Source organism: Gymnoscopelus braueri, assembly GCF_963280865.1.
Source record: "Gymnoscopelus braueri genome assembly, chromosome: 8".
Lineage (NCBI taxonomy): Eukaryota > Metazoa > Chordata > Actinopteri > Myctophiformes > Myctophidae > Gymnoscopelus > Gymnoscopelus braueri.
The window spans coordinates 21,318,605-21,343,714 of record NC_137609.1 but is presented as its reverse complement, the minus strand read 5'-3'; the positions used below and the strand labels follow the sequence as shown (position 1 = coordinate 21,343,714).

Genomic DNA, 25,110 nt, shown 5'->3' with positions numbered 1-25,110 from the left:
AGAATAGGCCTAATTGTAGTAGCCTACAGCTGCCACAAAGAAAACAATCTGAAGAAAAAAGAACAACACATTTACATTTGCAAAATATGCAACAACTACCAGTCTCAATACATGGTAAAACAGAATAAAATCAATCAATCAATCAATCAAAAAGTAGCTGGAGTCACTGAGGAAGAGAAGAAGCAATAAGGAATGCTAACCTCACTTGCTTTCACTCAAATATCCTTATGCAGACCAGATACACGCAAATAAATTTGAATTTAAAAGTTTAGTGCGTTATTTATCATAATTTTCTTCGCAAGTACTCATTTTTGGCTTCATTAGTGCCAAAAACACTGGTCAAACACACGGCAACATGTATTCAAAGATATCTTTTGAGTTATGTGTTCCTAATCATAACCTTCCCCAGGGAGATGGCTGAAGCCAGTAGATTAGACTCATAACAGTCCTAAAATTTCATTTAAATTCCTTAAGAGTTAACCAAATTCAGCTATGGTGCAGAACTCCTGAAGATTGATGCGCAGTCTTTTTCACAATTATTCATATGTTTTAGAAGCCCAAAAAGTAGTAGATAAAAGGCAGACATAATACATAGGACTACAACTATATAAAATATATAATAAGAAATAAATGGGTTGACAGTCATTAAAACAAAAAAGGATGTTTGTGATTATTGTGTTATTATTACTATTATTGTGTTTGTAATGCGTGTTATGCCTGCTAATCACAAAAAAATCTAGTCTTGCTTCACATATTCGTATAGGTTTCATTAACTGACATCTGTTATTGCAGTATTTAATTTTGACAGTATCTTATCGACACAGGTGGATTTGAATTTGTCAGTGGTAGAATACAATACGTATAACAAGAACAACAGTGTACAATTCTACATTCTATGGTACTTTAAAGGCCCAATCCACTAGTCCAAAACAAAAATCCCCTTCCGCCCCAGTCTTGCATTGTCTGTGTTGTGGTGATCAACTCAACACAACTCAACTTTATTGTCACATCACAGGTTTACAGAAGTAAATTTCATTATTGTACAAGCTCTATCATTGCAGTTTCAACAAAAGGTGGAAACAGGTGAAAAACAGATAACAATATGAGCAGTATATGAGCAGCTGTAGGTACATAAGGTGTACGATACATACATAAGTTGCATTGTTAAAAAATAGCAGTGGGATGAGGCAGTTAGATAGCAGCAGATGTAATAGCAATATTTATAAGGTGCATGGTTTAAGGAAAATATTAATAAGATGTGGCAGTTTAAAGCAGCAGATATAATAGCAACCATGACAGAGTATAAGTGACCCTGCAGTCATATACACAGAAACAAATATCCTGATGTGCATTTCAGTAGCACAAGCTGTGACCAGTGCTTATAAACACTTATTATAAACGACTTTGGGCTTGTTTTTCAGTAAAGTTTCTTGAAATATTGGTAGTTGCGTTTTTGGCCTTCTTTCTAAAGTGTAGTTACTTATTTGGGCTTATTGCTGTCTAATGTTGTTTACATCAGTGGTTCTCAAACATTTTCATGTCAACCCCCAAATTAATATGAATTTGTTTGCTGCCCCTTACCTGAAAATATTTTGTGCCAGGGAGTGGGACCCCATATAAGATTTGTGTAAAATGTTCCAAAATATTCCACTTTATTTTTTCAAGATTTCTTTGCAAATAGCTCTACAAGCTCACAAAGCGTTGTGAGCTCGTAGATTGGCAATTTTCAAATTGCCGATATTGTTCTAAAGTGCTCTTGGCCTAAGTCACAATCTGTCTAGCTGCTGTACAAAATTTTATATTACTGTAATAATTACTTTACAAGAACTTACAGGTTGGGCCATTAAAAGAAACAATAATGAATTGTAAAATGACAACGCATTTAACTTTGCACAGAAAATATATAATGATCCAACAATATAGCCAGCAACTGTTTTTTTTATTATTATTTTTAACTGGCTAGCTGAGTGTATTTGTTTCCATTAGCATTGCTAATGCTAACAAGCTTATTTCTCAGTAGTGCCAAACCATTTGACAAGAACCTTGAGATGTACAATATCAAATCTAAAGATAACCATGTAAAGCAGTGAAAGCAGAGTGTAAGAGGGTAAAATGTAATGTTTTAAATGTCAGGCCTTACATGATAGTATAATATTGTGCAGTAATTTCAGCAAATGCTGTTTTCTTATTGGCATCTGTACTTACAGTACTGCTTTGTGATTAAATGAACAGGGTATTGAGTCAGCTGATTGGAGGGTACTGAAATAGAGACCTCATAATCCTCAACGGAAGGCCATGAAGGTAAAGGTGACCTCCACTAAAGCCTCTTTGAAGAGGGCCAACTTGTTCATTTATCTTCTGAATGCTGTCTCTATCAAACACATGCATGCAAATAGCCACAAACTGTTGTTCACTTTGTCCTGTTCTTAGTGCACAAGAACAGGTGTTATCTAACAGCTGTGTACATTTGTGTGAATGTATGTCATTAGCTGTGTACCAATTCAGGAACTGCATCCTTCGAAGGACACAGCCTACTATGCAGCCTTTGGAGGCTGCAACCTTCGAAGGAAGCATCCCCTGAATTGGTACAAAGCTTTTAGGCCATAAAATGTGAAGGAATTGTGGAATAGGAATCCGAATGGATGAACTGGATCTGAGAGCCTCTGTCTGTCTCTCTCTATCTTCTTTCTTCTCCTACTGTACATGTCCTGATGATTTCTCTGATCTGTAAATATAATGCTGACTCCGCTGTGCTCCCAACAGGAGGCTAAGTGGATTTCTCCTCTGAACCAAATGGTAGCCTTTCTATCTGGAGTAGCAGGTAAGCCAGATTACTCCAGTCTAAAAGGCACTGATGTACAGTACCACCACATCCCATCATGCATTGCATGTACATATGCGGAAGTACAGCACATATCAAGATATTATTAAATCCAATGTTTAAATGTAGCCCTGTAAGGCATCTATGATATCTGACTGAAACATGAAAAACCTTTGCTGGATTAAAATTGTAATCTTTGCATGTACTGCATGTAGTTTAAGTTCAACCATTAACTGAAATTCATCGAAGGCATCTAAGTCCAGAATCAGATTAATCAGCCATAAAGGCAGGTTTTGACAGAAATATTAGTCAAGGGGCGTTGTCAGCCCCTCTTAGCCGTGATATCACAGCCTGCTGTGAGTTATTGCTTTTTATAAGATGGTTACAAATATGGCAATAAAAAAGTATAGACACATCCCATTTAAAACAAGAATTGTGCTAAAAATAAATTACACTAAAACAAGGAAGGAGTCGCTAGCGCAAACATTGCTATGCAATATTTACATTTAGTTTGTCAAGCTCATCGTTCCGTAGCGCTTCCTGAGTCCTTTGTGAAAACTTTGGCCTCCATGGAGGTCAAAGTTCATGTTAAATGTTGCCAATTTGTCATTGATTATTGTTTCTACCTTGTGATGTTTGTACTGTTTGTAGCCTAATGTTTTTTGTTGTTTTCTTTCTTAGCTGCAGAGTGATAGAACTGTACAAAGACTTCATAACAGTGGTGTATGGTTATTATCAACAGCATAATTCTACAGATTGCAGAGGGAGTGGCTACATCCAGGCCAACAGCAGGCGCCCGTTGCCTCCACCAATTATGGTGTCCAATTTTGCAACAAATGTTGTTGTTATTATTATTATTATTATTAAAATTATTATTACTAATCAGTTTCATCACTATATAAATTGTCAAATGTCAAAATAAAATCTTAAAAAGCCTAAAAAGCCAGTAGGCTGCAATCTTAATTCTACTAAACCCAGTGGAAAGTCAGTTTGGTCTTGATGAAATGGGAATGATGGGAAATGAATGCAAAGTGAAAAGCATGCACTTGTGGCAAACACACCCCATGACCAACCAACCAGATTGCTTATTTGAGCTATCCATTTATAATTACCCGTTTTAATAGTTGTGAAAATAAATTATTCTCAAGTCTCATCATTTCACCATAAATGTGTAGCTTTGTTCGTTAGATTATCCCCCCCCCCCCCCCCCCAAAAGTGCAAAGTGATGATTGCATTCAAGCATTTGTGAAATATTAACTATAAAAACTAGGATATGGTGGAACTATTAAAGATCAAAAGGTCATAGATCAAAGGATCAAAATGTAGATCAAAAGGTCATGGCTATTCTCAGCCATGGTCTTCAGATGGCCGTTTTCTAAAAATAGAATACTGTTCTATTTGTCCACTCAGCAGTCAAATGGGCAGCCCCAATGGAGAAGAGCAACCAAGAATTTCCATTTGCCTACAGTTGAAACACCCATGTGCACACAGAGAAGTTCCCCAATAGCAACAGCTCTATTAGATCAGTAAAAACAGTAGGTCACCAACAAACTCTAGTTGGTTTAACTATTGATTAGCCATTGAATGGCACAAAAACAGTCACACAATCGGAATTAGCACTGTGTTTTGTTGGATAATCTTTGTTTTTCAAGCGTACTATGCTCAGGGCCCATATCTCAGTACCTCCCTTAAATGAAGGGGCAATTGAGTGGAACTAATCCATAGTGGCAATCACTGAAATGGCCAACAGAAGGGGCGAGGCTAATAAGACAAGTGAAGTAACTGACACAATACATAGACATGTTATAGGAAAGATGACTTATGATCTCTCTAACCTAGTAGCTTTAAGGTCAGGGGGTCTCTTTATTGCCCCATAGCAGAGAACCAGAGGGTGGTTGTAACTGACCCTCCCCCACTGTGTTTCCTGTTTCCCCTTTCTTACAATACTGGCTGTGTCTGGAGACATACCAACCCCTACTGTATAGCCTATGCTGTGTAAAGTGTAAAGCTATGACCATGGGCCCAGCCTAAACAGGATATTCCGGTATAACCTCTCTAAATAACAATAGATATTAAAAGCAAATAAACCAATATGCAAAAATATGCAGTGAGTGGGTTTTGATAAATATTTTATTATCCCGCTTACTGAATTTTGGGCAAAATAAATCCCTAGATACCGGTACTGTAGATTACATATCATGTGTAATTAATTAAATTAAATGTTTGCATTTTTTTATTTATTCATTTATTTATTTGAAGGCCGTTATGAAGCTTAATGTCATGGTTTGCCCGTTCGATTGAAAAGCCTTTCTTCCAAACTGTAATGAAGCTATCAGGGGAAACACAAGAATAACATTTCATAGTTCAAATCCAATAAACAAAGTTTATTAAGAGACGTAATGACATGTAAGTAGGCTAATCCTAATTGTCTGCCTGTTGAGAAATAGTTTGAAAGGTACTATGAATGGAGCGTAGCCGTGTCTTCCTTGGCCTAATCTTACAGAGCCCTCTAGTGGACAAACTAGAGCATCTCACACACACAAGTTGTAAGGAGCTGTCTGTAGTTCACGTTTCAATGGAAATTTGAAACTACACCATATTCAGTCATGGCTGCCAAAATTGGACTGTCAGAATCCAGGAGATTGGTTGGGCGCGTGGCTAGCGGGGGGGATTTTTTAAAAAACATAGTAGATTTCCTGTGTTTTGGTGAATTTTGTGAGTTTGATACTTTTATCAGGCTTGCTTTACTAACATTGGAAAATAATGGGTAAAATTTCATCCATTAAAAAGGTAGGCCTACAGAAATTGATTTGATGACTGAAGCAATGTAAGACCCATCTTTAATGATGGCTTGCACTGACCACACCCCCGAACCGGGGGGTCTGGGGGTCCTCCCCCAGAAACCTTTTAACATAGTAGATGTCATTTCCTGTGTTCTGGTGAATTTTGGGAGTTTGATACCGAATCCAGGAGAAAACCAGAAGAAATGACAATCCAGGAGAGTGAGGAGACGTGGTCAAAAACCAGGTAATCTCTCAAGAACAGATTCTGTCTAGTACAAACAGCAGAGGGCGCTGTTTTTCATTCTCATTTGGCTTTGGGTTCCCAGATTGAAAACCAGGAGACTCCTGCGGGATCCAAGAGTGTTGGCAGCCCTTATGGCACAGTGATGGAAAAATGTAAGTACAAACATTTATACTTAAGTAAAAGTATCAAGCTCACAACGCGTCACAAAGTTGTGAGCTTGTAGATCTGCTATTTTGAAAAAGCAAAATATAGGTTTTGATTGATTGATTGATTGATGTAGTTTATTTAGAAAGACATGAGAATAGTACATGACAGTACATAACAGTACATGGAAGTACAAATTCACAATACAAGGTCTACTAAACTGGAAACCCTCATTAAGCATTACGCTTGTTTAAGATGAGAACCCCATGCACACAAATCATGATGAGGTCTGAAGTGATTTTGTAATAATAATCCAAATCTACAAAATAAGTAGTTATCAATAATTGTAGTAAAGGTGCAATATTTGCCTCTGAGTAGAAGTGAAATTATTGAAAATGGGAAATACTCCAGTAAAGTAAAAAATATCTCAAAAGTGTACTTAAGTACAGTACTTGAGTAAATGTACTTTGTTACTTTCCACCACTGCCTTACTGTCTATCCTCTAACCAGCTCCATAATAGGTCAGTGCAGTTATTCTGTACAGGTGACCTTGCAGTTGATATTGTGGAAGCCACCCCACTGACTGTCAATAGAAAATGTGTCTGAGCTCCACATGCCACTCCACAGTAGGAGTGTGAACTCACCAGATAAACAACTGATGATGTCATTTGTGCTGTGTCCACACCTGTCTGCATTCATGTCATTAGCTTCCAACAGCCAGGACCAGACTTGCTTATTTGAACAAACTGTTTCTGAGGATAGCAGGGGTGTGGTGTAATATGGCTTGGTAATTGGGTTTGAGGAGTAACAGATATTGTAGTTATTGTGATTAGATTAAAACGCCTGTCATAATTACTAACTACCAGGTGTAATTTAATTAACTGATTTTAATTCTAGTTTATATTTATCTACTAACCTCCCCATGCTGTCTGAATAATTACAATCGATCGAAAGCCTTGTAAACATACTATGCCATAGATGCCATGCTCTTTCAATATTAGGTGCTAGGCAGAAAGTATAGTTCTTTTTTCCTGCATGAAGTGTGTACATTGAGGTTATTTGTCACCTGCAATGTTAGGTCTCCATATGGACATTACATGCTTTCTAAATACTTTTTAATCAATAGTTTGAGCATGGTGGCTTTCTTCCAAAATGCTTTCTGTTGTGTTGTGTACAAAATTAGGCTTTAGCCTTACTTGCAACCTTCAGATTTGCTGAGGGGGAATCCATGCCTCTGCTTTTGATATCCCCCCTCTGGTTACACATTTTTATTGGTGGTTAGGATATGTTTTTTGCCTGCTTCTGGTCAGAATTAATACACATGAATGTATGCATTTATTTTTGGGAAATGCACACTGATCGATATGTTTTATATTAAATTTGACATTATCACAATTTTACTATTTAATAAATTTACCTCATTAACCCTGGCATCTCTATTTTGGGCATATTTGCAGATTGTTTTCTTTTTTCCCCCCCATTTATTTATTTATTCAAAAACAGCGCAAAAACAGATCTACGAGCTCACAACGCATCTCGAGACACATTGTGAGCTTGTAGATCAGTTATTATCACTATTTGTTGTACGAAGGGTTAAATTCGTAACATAAAAAAAAAAGAAGCAGAATATTTTTTTCAACCACGTATGGTTAAGAAAATGCTTTTTTTGGTTATTGTTTTACAAATGAAACCCTGCCCTTCACTATAGTCAGTCAACCATTTGAGACATTATTGACTCACCACACAGGTATACGAGTGAGATAAGAGTAATAATGGCCCAAGGTTGGACCTTGGTCATAAGCTCATAAAGCTGTGTGAGTTTCACAGTCTCAGGTGGAGTCACTCTGCTCACCTGTTGTTTCAGGAAATAGCCTACAACGGGCATCCATTTCAGGTACAACTGTGAGAGTCAACATTACGTAAGTTTGAAATCACTCCTTTTCGAGTATGTTTAGATTACTTTCTTTCTTTTTTCTCTCCTGTTTCTTTTTTGCTATATGTCATCTGATATTCAGTTGAAGTGTTTTTCTTTGTGATTTCGAAGAACGTGCAAAAATGGTTTATGTTTTCGAAATGAACATGACTAAACATGAGCTTTTATTTTTTTGGGGCGGTGGGGGCAGTAGTGGATAGAGACATTTGCTGTTATGAGATCATTCGAAAGAGCTATCAAATTTGCAACATGGAAGATTGTTAATATAAAGTGGAAAATACAGTCATAGTGGTTAGGTTTCATTGCAGTGGATTGGATCTTTTGTTAATATCTAGTCAGAGGCTTATTAATTTAATAGTAGCATAGCTCTGGAAAAAGTTTCCCTTGTGAAATCAAAGCCTGGATAATTAATAACCCTTTCCAAACCACAGACAACCTTCTAACTTTAACTGGGACTTTTAAACACATCAGACTTGTATCATTAAATTGTATTATGCCCATGCATGTAGTCACCACACCAGTAGTAATCCGTCTCACCATTGATTTCCTTCTCAGGAGAGAAGACTAGAGCATGACTGTTATGGAAAGACACCATTACAATGAAGACATGACCAGGCTCTTCCTCATTTTCTTATTACTGTGTGCAACAGGAAGTAAGTACATTACTAAATAGTAAATATGACAGGATTTAATTAAATTCAGTCAATATCTTTGACAGACAATCTTCATCAGCTCTTTATATTTTGTATGACCCAGTTCGAAATCGATGCAATAAACCAAATTTAAACTTCAAATGAAACAATGGTATTGTGATGCAAGTTGTGACTAAACAAACTTATACCGCTTTTTGGTTTGGTCAAATACATGAAAATAGATTTTAGCATGGCTATGGCATTTTAAAACATTTGTTTTGTTAATGTTTTACTGGTTTTCTCTGTAACAACCCTTTACTTTAATTTATATTTATAATTCAATACTAATAGACATTACATTACCAATGTGAACTGAATCTCGGTACAACATAGATTTGTTTTAAGATTTTTGAAAACATATTTCTCAACATAAGAAACTGTTATACCATTTGGTGAAGCTTGGGGGAGCAATGCACAATGCGTTTCAAAGTCAAACCTATGCATATAATCAGTCTTGTCATGAAAATGTAAACACTAGTGAATGTTTGAGGAATGTGTCATTTAGGTGAACAATAAGCACGGTTTTGACTCTCTTTACTCTTCTAAGGGTGCAGCAAAAAATAAATTAAAAAACAATCAAAGCAAAGAACCCCAAAAGAACATTGATAATCTCTGGCATTATTTTCATACTAAACCTGCTTTTGTTAATATTCTGGTTGTGTTTCAGTCTTGTCAAAAACTCCAAGGTAAGGTAACATCACTGTTACCTGTAATATTTCACTGAGCAAACTCTGGCTCTCTGCACAGTTCCCCAGAATGGTACAGTTCTACAAGGCGTGACTCTCACTTCAATGCCAGTTTGCATGGAAAATGGCACATCATGGCGTGGAACATAAATGGACTGTTTGTAATGACCATCAATGCAGAGACTGGTCCTGTAGTTTTTGTCATATACATTTTCTGGTTGAGTTTCAATCTTGTCAAAATCTCCCAGGTAAGGTAATATCAGTGTTACCTGTAACATTTCACTGAGCAAACTCTTAAGCTCCCTGCAAAACAAAGTGAGCTGTAGACCATTAATACAGCAGTAATTTTGCTCTGAGGTCATTGTCGGGCATGCCGTAAGAGCAAAATGTGCCCCAGCAATTGTTTCTTGCATGAGTCACACACTTTCACTGATGGCCACGTTTATGCAGTCTGTGCATCTGAGAGAAGAAACACTTTTAGATTTTAATGCAACTATTTGGTCATGTCAGTATTAAGACCACTTTTTCTTTCCTCCAAAATTGGACATACTCAGTTCCATTGGGGGGGAGGGATATCCCCCCCACTTTTGGGATGAAGAAAAAAGAAAAAGAAGAAACCTCCGTCATCTACACTTCATGGAGTACCTTTTTTTGTACCGAATGAACCGAATGAACCGAATTAATGTAACAAAAACACCCAAAAAAGTAACAAACCCGGTAAAAAAAAACGCACGCGCGCACGCTCGCTCGCACGGGACGCATGCACGCACTCTGCGTGTGTGTGCATGATTCTAAAATGCCCTCTGGGTCCTTGGCCTGCAATGATGTTTCTAAACAAAATGGCATACTGAATGAAAGCCAAGATTAGAATTTGAATGGCAAAATTTCTACATGCAGACATACAGTAAATGGCAACTCAATTGAGAGGGAAATTAATTTAAACCCAAATCAAGCCTAGCACCTCAAAATGAGAAGATAAAGGATGCATTTAGTCAGGTCTCAGATCTCATTGCTGGCAAAGAAAGGATCCTATGTTTGACCATACTGTGTACTATAATGTGTTTCAGGGTTGTCAGCACAGTTCCAGCTGGAGCCCCAGAATGCTACAGTGCTACAAGGCTCTGACGCTCACTTCAATGCCACTTTGCAAGGAAAATGGCATACCATGACCTGGAAAGTAAATGAACTGTTTGCACTGAGCATCAGTGCAGAGACTGGTGCTACAACATCCTCAGATCGCTTTTCTGCCGACAACTGCTCCAGTAGTGCAACTAGCTGCTGGCAGTTTACCATCCATGATGTGAGCCGCAATGACTCTGGGCCAGTCACCTACGCTGTGCTGGGGGAAAATGGGGAAATGCATGCCCAGCTCTTTGTACAAGGTAAGGACTTTACTAACAACCCCTGCCCTGCTCTAACTGCTAACCAAGACACATATTGTCATGTCCCACAATCATTTAATTCACAGCATATAAGGTAAATTCCTTTAAATAAAATATGGTGGATTTCTTTACGGGAGGGAGATGTAGGTAACTGGGCTGTGTCCTCTGGAGAGGACATTTTCAATTAAATAAACCCAGAAATAAAGATATAATCCAAGACAACATGTTTGACATGTTTTGATAAGAGTTAATCCCCCCAAAATTCCAGAGGAGCACTTCATTTCCTTTATTCAACAGTGCCATCCCCATATCAATGGCTTTTACCTGGGTGTGCCATTACACATCAGTCACTGAACAGTGACTGCCTTCCCAATTACTATCCCCTCATGAACATTTTAAAATCATCAGTCCTTTAAGCTATAACTACATGCTAAGTAGTAGTTATAGCATAACTACATGCTAACCCACACATTTCACAGCAATCCTGCTGGCTCCAATTGTTACCTTGGATTGGGTATTGATTGTTTCTTAGTTCTAAGGTGCTGGAGCCACATCTAATTCCACTGATTTGGGTCTGCAAACATACTCTCCTTCATGTGGCAAAGCTCCCAGCCAAGGAAATAAGTGCACTTAATATAGCATAGTCATTACATTGATTGTTTTCATTGCTGCCTTAAGCAAAACATTTTTTAAGCATCCTGACAATTGGATAGCAACAACTTTGTCCAAGTAACCTCATATGTGAACAAAAAAAAATAAAAAAAATAATGACAGAGCAAATTTCTGACACAGGTACTGCAGTACATAGTATACTATAGTTTTCCAAATCCTAATTCTATTTTTGGGTCATTGATATTGCTTTGGCATTCCTTAGTAAATCCAAACCTCCCTGTCTCCCAGAGAGTGGTACAGTGGACATCCTGGGTGGGAACAAATCAGTGGTCCAGGATCATGAAGTGGAGTTCCATTGTATGACAACTGGTTGGTTCCCAGTACCGACAGTCATCTGGGAGAAGAATGGATTGGCTGTGAGTGCCAGCCTCTATAACACCACCACCCAGCCCCACGAGGACTCGTTCAATTCCACCAGTGTCCTGAAATTCACAGCTGCCAAAAACACCACAGTAGAATGTCTGGCGACTGTTCCTGCCCTATCAAGCCCACTATCAAGCTCTGTCTATTTGGTGGTTGGTAAGAGTCTCCTGTTACTACTTTTTACCTTATGACATAAAGCCACCTCCATGAAGGTACCTTTCTGCCTCTTCATGAGGAATAGCCAATATGAGTATAATGGTGATATATGTACTGTAGCAAAGTGTATTGAAAAGGGAATCCCATTCAAAGAGAGGAGATAAGTTGGGATACGATATGATATGACAAGTTAAGGATTGGATAGGGCAAGTTTACTCAGGATTGGATAAGACAAGATAAGTAAGGCTTGGATTGGACAAGGATACTGTAAATCAGGATAGGATAAGTCAGGATAGGATAGAACAAGATAAGTCAGGATTGGATAAGACTAGATAAATCAGGATTGGATAGGACAAGACAAGACAAATCAGGATTGGATAGGACAAGACCTCAAGATTGGATAGGACAAGATAAATCAAGATTGGATAGGACAAGATAAATCAAGATTGGATAGGACAAGACAAATCAGGATTGGATAGAACAAGATAAGTCAGTATTGGATAAGACTAGATAACTCAGGATAAAAAAGGACAAGATAAGTCGGGATAAAATAGGACAAGATGAGTCAGTATTGGATAGGGGAAGGCAAGAAAACACATGCTCAGCCTACTATACATATGTCACAGTGACTCTTGACTGGAAGCACTCACACAAGAACATATTAATCAAGTTGGCCAGCACAGGAGTTCTACAGTCAGCTTAATAAACAATTTGTTTGCAAGCAAATTTGCCTATATGAGACCTACAATATTTTATTATTGCACTTCACTTAATGGCCCGCAATCGTATCTCGTATGGATTTTGTTCCATTTTCACACATCACTCCTGCTGAGGGTAATATTGTGGATTAAGATGGATTAGTATTATCATCTGTGGAGTATAATGACCTCCAGCAACCATCAGCATCACATTAATTGTAACAAAGAGGGACGGAAGGGAATCTCATTGAGTCTTAAAAATGTCCATCGTCTTTATTCTGATGGTTTCTCCCTCCTCATAGTCCCCAAACCCACTGACTGGACCGTACTGATAGCTGTGGTTGTGTCCATTGGAAGCTTTGCTCTGCTGGTGCTGCTAATCATTGGGATCATCTTCTGCTACAAGCGCAGGAAAGAAAAAGGTATACCCTTGCCTGCACTGGATCTTTCTGTTGTTAGTTTTCCTCCAGTCTTCTCTTGGGAGAAGTACAGTGACATGTGGAGAGCTGTAATTATTACATATTGCGTATGCGTAATTAAAGGGAACAAAAAAGAAAATAAATAAACCTATACAAAACAAAACAAAAAGTTTAAAAATAGACTATACATACATAAAAGCAGTAGCACTTGCTGGTAAAAAACTCCACGACCAAGGCCCAAAATAAGAAATAATTATTTTACCTGCCTCAGATTTTGATGAGGGCACGACATAATGCAGCCATGCATTGGATCTGAGCATTAAGAGCTCTCTTAAACTAAAACACATTTGGAGCAAATGTAAGATGGAAGGTTACCGAGAATAATGAAAAAAAACAAAAAACAAAAACTATTAAAGTAAAAAACACTGAATTGCACTGTAGATGAGTGGTACTGGCTTTCTTTTGCCAACAAAAGACTATTGATATTCCACTGTAGTTAAATAAAATTGCTGTAATGTGAGGCATTTGTATGTGACTTTGTTATGGTCCAAAGTCAGGAGATGCAGTCGGCCCTAAGGTATTTTCATATTTTCCCCTTTCAAAAATGCTTGGACACCCCTGCACTACATGAAGGCCATCCTTGCTGTATCAACACATTTTCAATCAATTACTGCACAAGATTTCACGTGATAGCATTCTAATTACCGTTCATTAATCATGGTGTTATGTCTGCCTATATGATCTGTTCCAGAGTCCAACTACCAAGATGAAATGAGGTAGGAGAAATCTATTACCAGAATAGTCCACTCTCCTCATCTGTATGCATAAATGTCCCACATAATGTATCAAATAATGGCCCTGATTATGTGTTTGCAGGAGAACAGGAACACAGAGCCAGATAAGTACTGTTAGTACATCTGCACAGAGACTGGGTCAAGTTAACCAGGGATACGTGACAGATGGCAGAACAAGTAAGCGATTTACACACACACACACACACACACACACACACACACACACACACACACACACACACACACACACACACACACACACACACACACACACACACACACACACACACACACACACACACACACACACACACACACACGCACAATTGTGATTGTAATTTGACAAAATAACATTGAAATTGTCATGCTTAAGCCTAATCTATGCTCCGTTGCACAATGATGTGTTGTACGCTGACAATAGCAGACCTAACGCGTTGCATCGGTGATGCGATGTGAGCTTGTAGGTCTGCTATTTTTGGCAATGAAGTATGAATCAGGTTTTACAGTATAGGTGATCTTCTCATGCATACTGCCTTCCTTCTTCTTTCTTAACATCTCTCTCATTTGTACGGACAGGTTTAAGTCCCAGTGAACTCAACGACAGTGGCTTTGGCGGGGCAAATGGCTCAAACAGGAGTGAGGTAACAAATCCCCTATGCTCTGGCTTTAAACTACTTGTAGGAGGCTGAACAAACACATCAGCTCAACAACAATCAGCTCAAAAGTTAACATGCTATTATGCTATTTACTTACTTAAGTAGCTAGAATTTCAAGGTAGCCTACTTTTACTTTACTTGAGTAGGCTATTTAGATTTATTGATACTTTATACGTCTACCCCACTAGCCTACACCTCAACCAACTACAAAAAATGTACATACGTATTTAACCACTGCGTTAACCATAAATATGCATTAACCTGTTTTATGCTTCGGATATTAGAAAATTGCTGATCTAATAGCTGAGATTTGCTAGATTCGCTATTTTCAAATAGCCAATGTATATAGGGTTAAAGTGGTTGAACTGATGCTATATATTAACCAATTTTACTGGGGACCCCCTGGAACCCCTTAAAGGACCCGTGGGGGTACCCAGACCCCACTTTGAAAACCACTGCTACTGTATAGGGGAAATATTTGGTGCAACAGGGTCCATTTGGACCCTATTGGGAAACAATGGTCTACACAACCCACACACCAACTGCTGGGTTAGCAGTGAATGGGACAACACAAGTGTGGGGATAATTGGGAATTGCCATAATGACAAAACTGGGAGAGAATGCTATCATCATCATGATAAAATTTGAGGTGTAAACTAAAACAGCAGGCTATTATTACAAATTATATACACACCACCAAGATGTTGCAATACCAATGGTATATTATATAACAGTTATTACTACTAATATTACTGTCACTACTAAACTGTAACTACTATTATTCCTACTACTTACTAATGCTTGATGCAGGAGTGAAATGTAATGAATTGTATAATTTTCTTTGGGCAGTTTGCAGTTCCAGTACAATTTATTGAGATTGGCTCTGAGTCAGATGCAAGAATTTGCTATCTTTAATTATGAAAATGAAAATAGTTATCTGTTAAGAGGTTTACATAATTCATGGTTTCATCATTAGGGCAATCTAAGCAATAATATGACGTACTTTTATGAACCAATTTAAACTTTAGCTCCACAATTACAGGGTAGTGATTGCCGTTTTCAGTGGAGGATCACTTAGTGGGGGTGGAGGAAGACTTTACATTCTGGCTTTATAATGTTTGCCAGTGGGTTATTGGCAATAGGAGGAGGGATGTAAGGGTGTATGTCTACAGTAACAGCAGGTATAATGACTCGATTCATTTCTTAATGTTTGTGAGCGCGTATTTGCGTTTACAGTATACAGTGTATAACACATTGATAAATTAATTTGACACCTTACATAAAATCATCATTTTGCTTTTCTTTTTTCAGATCCCTAGCGTAATGAACGGTAACCAGACAACAGAGAGCTACAGCAGAGCTCACAACACCCTGGATGGTCCAAGCTATAGGAAACACAGACATCAGACCATTGTGTAGGGAAAACACTTAACGGCGTACATCTACGATCAAGGCATCTCCTCAGACGAATGGAACAACCTTTTGCGCTGCACCTTGGAACTTCTGTATTGCTGACTTTTAGCTCTTTTCTACTTTGTGAAAAAAGGTCCTTTTGCACACTTACTGGGACAGGTGCGTCGGAGTAGGCAACCAGTGCATGAAACATGAACAAAATGGAGAACCCGCACACTGTCTTCACTTACAGCAAACAAGTAGTTTATCACAACGTTTCGGTCTAGACGACCTTCATCAGGTATCAGGGGATACCTGATGTGCGGGATAGAGAGAACTGTGCTGTGCCGTGAAACCTATTTCACGGTTCTGGAGTTGTTTCCTTATGCTACGGCTCAGTTTCAGATAAGGTTCTCAGAACCTAATTTTTATATATATATATATATATATATATATATATATATATATATATATATATATATATATATATAAAATAGCAGATAGCTCATATAATTGTGAGCTTGTAGATCAGCTATTTTCGCCTTTTTAATAGGTTTTTACGGTGTGCCTCTCCCTTGAGGGGCTGTTCTGATTATGATGGAAACGTAAAGAAAACACAATCACAGAACTTCACAGGTTCTGGAAAGTGTCAGATTAGGCACGATGCATGATCTCGCAAACACTGTTCTGTGCAGTCATCCAACAGGAGCAGGAGTAGACGGTAAAATCCTCACAGGTCCATATGGTTCCATTTGTTCTCTCTCGGAGGTAAATGAACGCAACCACACACTAAAACTCTACCTTTTTTCTTTTTGTAAAAGCCTGTACCTATGTCGGCCTGTAGTTTATAATCCAAAGATGCTAAAGAATTGGACCCACGACGTACTTACATGCATAATGGTGGCAATTTTCTTCTTTGCTTGAAGTCTTTTGGGACATGTTAAAGGTTCTAGGCTTAAAGGTGGTAAAAGTGATGTTTTCTGTTGAAATAAGTGTTAAATAGCTCTATATTTTATAGTAATCAGTAATTACTAGTATAATCAATCACCCCAGCTCTCCAGTTCTTTGGTGAACAGAAAATACATTAATACATTAATACATTTCAGGGTATCAATTTCATCCAGTCAGGAAATAGAACTCACACAGGATACAGGATAGAGTGAAATAGTGAAACTACACATTTGATGCAGATAAATGGGTTCGCTCTCCTGATTGGATGAAACTGGTGACCCACCTGAAAATTATTTTTCTGTTTATTAAAGAGCTGGAGAGACGGCGAGACCCCTGTTACTGAACAAACAAGATTATGACAGTCAACTAAAGCATGATTTCAGGCCATATGCACTAACTAACTTCACTTTGAAAGTTTTCACATATGTAACCTCACGCAATGCAAGCCTTTTATTTTGAACTATTACTGAATGTTTATATTTGTCTATTTTTATACTGACACCTTTTAATGATGCTCTTTGTAATGCACCTTCATCATCCTTAACAAAGGTCCAGATCGAGGTTCCTAGGCAAGCCAACATCTCAAAAGTTTGCTTTAACATTTATATTACTGTGCTATAATTAGGATATGGGATCTACTGTTAATATATGTGATGAATGACTGGTAATCACTAAGCCTTGTTTATTAATATATTAATTAACTGCTGTATAGTAAATATTTAACATAGCGGTTTATTCTTTTCTAGAACACCACGGCATAATAGACTCTTGCTCTAAATACATCTGCCATTCATGTTTTATTTAATAGTTCTCCCTATCAATATTTCAACATCTTAGGTTAGACAAATATATGGCATAAATGAGGCCAACTACTCCTTTTTGCTATTAGTATAGCAATTAGTAAGGTAAGCACAAATAGTTTACCAATGGTTCACTGAAGGACCTCAATCCAACTCTGCAATAGAAGTATCATGTTTGATAAGATGCACTACAATGCACCGGAAACAGTTCCTCAACTCAATCTTTTGGCCCTGCTACGGGCTCTCAGGAGGACTGTAAATGTGTAAATGTACTGTGGCAAAAAAAATAAAAATACTCTAAGGGAGTGGGGAGTATTAGTGGGGGGGAATATAATATGGGTTATTAACTTAATACCAACCAAAAAGATATATGCTCACTCAAATAAAAAGGAACAACATGGCCACAGAGCTGTGGCACACAGTAGCGCACAGACTGTTTTGCAGCACTGACATGCTTCATTTGCATGAATCATCTCATCCTTTGCTTTGCATTCCTGTGAAAACTATTTTTTACATTGCCCCATTAATGTCCCATCTGCAAACAACTCATTGATTTTCTGATTGACTGACAATGATTGACTACCCTGTGCCACTTCCTTAACTCACCAATTAGTATGTTTGGATAAACAGTGTTAAACAATAATAACTATCTAACTACAACATTTTTCGGGTAATGTCTGGCAGTGTGTGTGCCTGTCTGTTCTGCTAAAAGTTTATTATGCAAAGCAGTTCTGTTCTCTGGCCAGAGAAACTCTAATGAGATGGATTCAGTGGTAATGAAAGAACTACAGCTCACAAGGAATTAAGCTCATGGGGAAAATAATCCACACTTTCATGGAGAATCGAATCATAGTGAGAATCCATGGGATCACTTTGGCAGGATCCCCATTCATGATTTAAGATGCCTCTGGTGAATATGTTTTATATTGCATTAAACTTACCAAAGAAAAAGTGGCAATTCCCACAGACACCTCTGCATTGATTTATTTAAAAAAGGTCAACCTGTCTTATCTTTTATAAATCAATGCAGAGGTGATAAGTGTGTGTAGGAATTGACTTTTTTCTTTGGAATTGGCTCTCCGGGGGATTTAATTCGATTTACATGTGGTGTGGGAGTTGCCTTGTACTTATCATTTACCAAACCATTAGCATCACTTTTTTGATGAGGCTTTCCATCGCATGACATTACACAGCGCAAACTAGCCTTGTGTCATATGTACTTTTTTGAAGTTGACTGTCAGAACGATTCAATGCTGCCTTTCTCAAAATCCTGAGAGTGATGGGCAACAGAGCACTGCTGACAGGCAGACTGGCTCTCTGCAAACTGCTTGTAAAGTAACCCCCTGCGTGAGGGAAACCCTAGACTATAATGCCTGAACATCTGCTGTTTCTTTTTTTTTTTCTTAGAGGAAATTACATTACTGACCTCACTGCAAGTAATGCTCAACCCCATTTGGTTCCTTTCACGTGGAATATGACCTGACGATAAGCTCAGTGTGGAAGTGAATCTGTTCACCCCTTATAATTTTTTGTCTGACATAGTTTTAATTTATCTGACAATCATTTTATTCTTTTCTTTTCAAGGTCTTTTTATTAGATTTTTTTTGACAATCATTTTATTCTACCAAGAAACAAGTTTCTTATAGTTTAGTTTAATTTCATTGGCTCAATAATGGAGCGTATTTACGTAGCCCTATTCTAAATTCCCTCAAAACAAACACTAACCCCAACCCTAACCCTATTCCCTTACCCCAAGCCTAACCCTAAACTGAGGGAACATAGCGCTGAGGGAACATAAGTATGACCCCGCTCAATAATTAAGAATAAATACAGTATCATAAATATATATATATATATATATATATATATATATATATATATATATATATATATATATATATATATATATATATATATATATATATATATATATATATAGATATAGATAGATATAGATATAGATATAGATATAGATATAGATATATATAGATATATATATAGATAAGTAATATATACATTTGCTCAGTAATAATGATTTTGAATTTACTTCATGAACCACCTTATGTATGTGGGCACTCTATGGGCAAGGCTTGATCCAGGGAAAGATACTGCTCTGGCTCTTCTAAGTATAGATAATTACTTAGGCAGCAGGGGGTTGGCTGAAAGAGTTAATGAATAGAACTAATAAAAATAATGAAAAGAGCTTTAGTAATGGCTATTGATAAGCCATCTGTAATGTGGCTTCTCAACTCATCCTGGCTTTCAGGGCCCTTCCCTAAGCAGTTTTACCATTACATAAGGAATTTCTAGTAAATTAATCTCCCAAAGCAGACTTTAATCATCAAATTGGCTCCATGGAGGGAGCGGGGATGCTGTGTCCAGCTCCTGGCACACACCAGGAGCTAGACACTGCATCAGGGACATCACAGGGACAGACAGAATCTGCTGTTGAGTGAACTGGCATGGATACTAGAAACAGATTCATGTGTGAATCTAAGTAGAACAATGATAACAAATAGAATGCCAGCCTTTGATTGTCTATAAATGCAGGCTACTGTCATATGAAAGACAGTCTTGACATTAATGATTCCAGGGTTTTCACTCCCTACAGTAGGCTACATAAACACTGTTGTTTTAATTTGTCAGATGATATATATTTTGGTTGCCAATGCCAGGCGTTAATAGTTACTGTACTGCAATAGCTGAAAGACCAAAATTAAGGTTTACATTTCACTAGTAATGTTTACTGATTAAATTGACTGTTGACAGATACATTTAGTGTTCAGTGTTTTTTTGAGGAGTGTAATCCTCCTGTGATGTTTTTGTTTCTTTCTTGTTCTTTTTCATCTTTGTTGTTCTCAGATTCAATTATGTTTTCATTTCATGATGATGGTTGTCAAGCTGCACTGTTATATAAGCGTAATCAAATCAACAATACAATCAACTTTTCCAAAGTTGATGTGCTCCTAAAAATAGAAGCACTTTCCAAAATACCAGGATTTGAAAGATATGTCTCCATAACACAAGTCTAGGAATCTACTAATGTACAGTAAATGATGATGACTTTATATAATCATCAGGTCATGGAATAGCAGGGTATTGGAGAAAGCAAGATGTATGATGGCCATATACTGCACATAAGTAAAGGATAATGCTACTATCAATGTTCTTTAACAATTAGCATTTTGGCTGTAGAGGCTCAGCCAAGCACTCAAAAGAGTTACCTTTTAGAGAAAATAATATCCCCACTTGATTCGGGTGATGTTGTAAGTGCTGTATTTCTGGACCAGAGGAAAGCTTTTCACAGCGTCAATCACAAAGTTCTCCTCGCAAAGCTATTCAAATGTAACTCCTCTAAATAGTGCAGTGAAATGGGTGGAATCATACCTTACTAACCGGTCAGTTCCCATAAATAATCATTGATCCAAGTCATTGCAGTTGCCTACTGGTGTCCTACTCCTGTTCAGTCTACATCAACGACCTCCCACCTGTTTGTCCTGAAGTTGAAACCCTAATACACAGACAATACTGTTTTATTTGTACATGGCAGAACCAAAGCTTAACGTAATCTCACCAGTTCAATGTCTCTAGTCACATCATGGCTTAAAGAGTCCTGCCCCCAACTATGAGTCTAAAACAGTCAGCATGTTCTTCTGCAAAACCAAGCAGTTTAACAATTATAGGTTGTGAGTGAATGTTCAATTTCTTGGGGTATAATTGACTCTGACCTATCCTATATGTCAATCTTAACCCCCCCCCCCCCAAAAAAAAAACACTTAAAAAAAAAAGAATCTGATTTCTTAACTTCCCCATCCACATCTTCAAATGAATTAAGTCAACTGATTTTGACCCAGGGACCACCATCCTGACTAAGAGCAACCTGGGGACCACCACTATTGTGCGTGGTGGGTCCATCATAGACCCACCCCACTTTTTTCCCGATATCCGATATCCGATATCCGATATTGTCCAACTCCTAATTTCCGATACCGATATCAACCGATACCGATATATGCAGGCTTTTTCACCAAAAGTCAACTAATTGTCAGGAACATCACATATCTAATCAAATAAAATAGCTATAATGTCAACAAAATATCTAAAAAAATACTGTGATTTTGTTTGTTGTCTCCGCCAGGCCGAAAGGCATGGCGAGAGAGTATGTTTTCGCCCCTGTCCTTGTCTCCGCCAGGCCGAAAGGCATGGCGAGAGAGTATGTTTTCGCCCCTGTCCGTCCGTCCGTGTGTCCGTGTGTCCGTCCGTCCGTCCGTCCGTGTGTCCTGTCTGTGTGTTAGCACCAAATCTCCGGCACCGTTGGCCCGGTCGCTGCGAAACTGTGCACACACACTCCCTGGATGCCAATTCAGAACCTCTGCCTCAAATTTTTCACATAGGCCTGTCATAGCGCCACCAGGAGGCCAATTTGTGCAAAACCCATTTTTCCCCATTACTCCTACAGTTTTTAACCAAACCTCATAGTGCAGCGGCTAAAAGCAATATTTTGGGAGAATCGTTCACTTGGTGATACAAGCGTGAAACTTGGTACAGATCATCTTTAGAGGTCATTTATCGATTTTTTTAATCGAGCCACTTGAAAATCAAAGATGGCGGCCATTTTTCAAGATGGCCGACATCTTAGTGGGCAGTTAAGTGATATGATGGTTTATTTGGTGATACAAGCATGAAAATTGGCATGAGCAGTCTCTGTGGGTCACTTGACAATAGGCCACCCACAGCTACTTGAAATTTCAAGATGGCGGCCATTTTTCAAGATGGCCAACACTTTAGTGGAGCAATTAAGTTATATAATGGTTTATTTGGTGATACAAGCATGAACATTGGCATGAGCAGTCTCTGTGGGTCACTTGACAATAGGCCACCCACAGCTACTTGAAATTTCAAGATGGCGGCCATTTTTCAAGATGGCCAACACTTTAGTGGAGCAATTAAGTTATATAATGGTTTATTTGGTGATACAAGCATTAAATTTGGCATGAGCAGTCTCTAAGGGTTGCTTGACAAGAAAACACTCCCAGCCACTTTACATTTCTATTTTCAAGATGGCCGCCCCCTGGATCCTCAAAAGATACATTTTCTCATAGAAATGTATGTTTTCTTTTCTTTAAGGACGATTATACGATTATTATTATTATGCTAAAGAACAACTTTTAACACATCACAATATAGTTGTGTTGATTTGTTGATCATAGATAGATTAGATAAGAGTGAATATCTGCACTACCAGGGCACACTGGTGATATATCACTGCTGTTAAACTCAGAGTGGGGTTCAATGTCAGCTAATTGAAAGTTGGTATCCCAAATGCTGTCTAATTTACCCCAAAACAGTTAGATAGCCGCACCTGAATTGACAGGTTGTGCCAGCACGGGAGAGCCGAGCCAAGGTTAATGGGGTTTTAGTTAACCGGATGGTGTACAGATCGCTCAGGATTTAAATGGCATTGGATGAACGATCGAACTAAGTGTAGGGTTAAGGCACGAACTTAGTTGTATCCCATACATCAAAGTGCTTGGTAAAAGGTGGTAAAAGGATAAACCCTCGGCCTCTGCCTATGCTGCAGACATGGCAGAAGCCATCATAACAGTTGTGAAAACTAACTGGGACAGATGTTTAATTTGTCAGCAGGTCACCAAGGAAAAACTCATTCAGCCGAGTTTATTCAACAGAGAGCACGATCGTACTGGTTATGATACCATTGCAAGAAATGTTCCATTATTTCATAAGATCAATGCTCTGCCTATCTTACTTAGTCCAACCCGACTAGATGAAGGTGATGGCATAGAAAGCACATCGACAAGAAACAGAGCAAAATATAATTCAAGCTGTAAACTTAGGTTCAACAACACAGAGCTGGAAAGGGCCCAAAAGAGAGCATCTACATCTGCTGAAGACACTGAAGATACCAAAGATATCCATGTCAAGAGGCCAAGAAGATCTAATGTATGACCGGTCCAGCGATGTCACAACTGTGAACGAGGCCAGGCTTGATCTCTTTGCCAGAAAGCAAAGACAATATGACTTGATCCCACCAACTCAAGCAGCACTCAAAGAGCATGCCAAACATGCTTCTTATGAGGCTGGATACGTGTGGGGACAGGCATTGAAGCGACATCCACAAATGCCGAGCCCATCTGACTGGGGATGGGTGGAACAGGACGAGAAGTGGAAAGTCTTCTGGACTCCACTTCCACCTATTGCGGAGAGTTGTTGGGAGTTGACCAAATGTGGGTGCTCCAAGGCATGTACTGGAAGGTGTAACTGCTTCAGATATGGACTCAGTTTCACATGCCTATGTAGTTGCCCCTGCTAGAACCTATTTGCATGTTTATTTTGCCAGAGTTATTCCCTGTTGTCCTCTGTGTTTTCAAGTGGAGGCCTATGGCTCGGCTTCCCCTCGTCACATCGACGCATCATGTTTTACTTTTTATCTAGTCTATTACTGTGTAATTTTCAGTTGTTACTTTGTAACATTGCTTCCACTGCCTTCCACTGCCATATCTAACAGTGAAGCACATTTTCAGTTTAGTTCCTTAGTATCGTTTGTCATGGTTCCGTGGCTATTGCCATTCAGTATTAGCCATTACTCATAATTTTGGAGCACTGTCCGTTCAGCACCACAACTGTGCTTATCAGCACCACAACTGTGCTAATTTATTCATCTTATTTTTTGTTTCCCCACCCCTTAGTATTTATTTGACACATGTAATGGCTGTTATATCCTCCCTTGTGACTGTTACCTTGTCGTGGTAAGGGAGCTTGTTTAGGCCTACCTCAGTGAACCCTGAGAGCTATGCCGGTGGGAGGCAACTCCTGACAGGTCTTACCAAACTGGACAGGTCGTGGGCGAGGAGTCAGACAAAACACAGTCAAACAACCTCTCTTGACAGAGCTTTTTGAGGAACCCAATACATTTCTATGAGAAAAGGTATCATTTAAAGATTGACATCTTGAAATTTCAAGTGGCTGTGGGCGGTTTCTTGTCAAATGACCTTTTGAGACGGCTCATGGCAATTTTCATGCTTGTATCACCAACTAAATGATTTCTTAAGCTTAACTAGTCCACTAAGGTGGTGGCCATCTTGAAAAATGTCCGCCATCTTGACATTTCAAGTAGCTGTGGGTGGCTTATTGTCAAGTGATCCACAGAGACTGCTCATGCCAATTTTCATGCTTGTATCACCAAATGAACCATTATATAACTTAAATGCTCCACTAAAGTGTTGGCCATCTTGAAAAATGGCCGCCATCTTGAAATTTCAAGTAGCTGTGGGTGGCCTATTGTCAAGTGACCCACAGAGACTGCTCATGCCAATTTTCATGCTTGTATCACCAAATAAACCATCATATCACTTAACTGCCCACTAAGGTATCGGCCATCTTGAAAAATGGCCGCCATCTTGGATTTTTGAGTGGCTCGATTAAAAAAGTCAAAGAGTTGACCTAAAGGAATGTTCATGCCAATTTTCACGCTTGTATCACAAAGTGAACGATTGTTCCTACTAT

At 38.5% G+C, this 25,110-nt stretch overlaps 1 protein-coding gene across 1 annotated transcript in view; it reads left to right on the top strand.

Moving 5' to 3' along the window:
* Positions 1 to 9,437: 9,437 nt before the first annotated feature.
* The window catches only part of igsf5a (immunoglobulin superfamily, member 5a), a gene marked incomplete at both ends in the record, with an annotated part of 42,174 nt that continues 26,501 nt past the window's right edge, over positions 9,438 to 25,110 (top strand). Inside the window, 7 exons of the mRNA XM_080435980.1 lie at positions 9,438 to 9,489; positions 10,371 to 10,685; positions 11,586 to 11,876; positions 12,877 to 12,996; positions 13,745 to 13,769; positions 13,870 to 13,964; positions 14,364 to 14,428. Coding sequence (XP_080292106.1) covers positions 9,438 to 9,489; positions 10,371 to 10,685; positions 11,586 to 11,876; positions 12,877 to 12,996; positions 13,745 to 13,769; positions 13,870 to 13,964; positions 14,364 to 14,428 — 963 coding nt within the window. The remainder of the gene's footprint in view (positions 9,490 to 10,370; positions 10,686 to 11,585; positions 11,877 to 12,876; positions 12,997 to 13,744; positions 13,770 to 13,869; positions 13,965 to 14,363; positions 14,429 to 25,110) is intronic.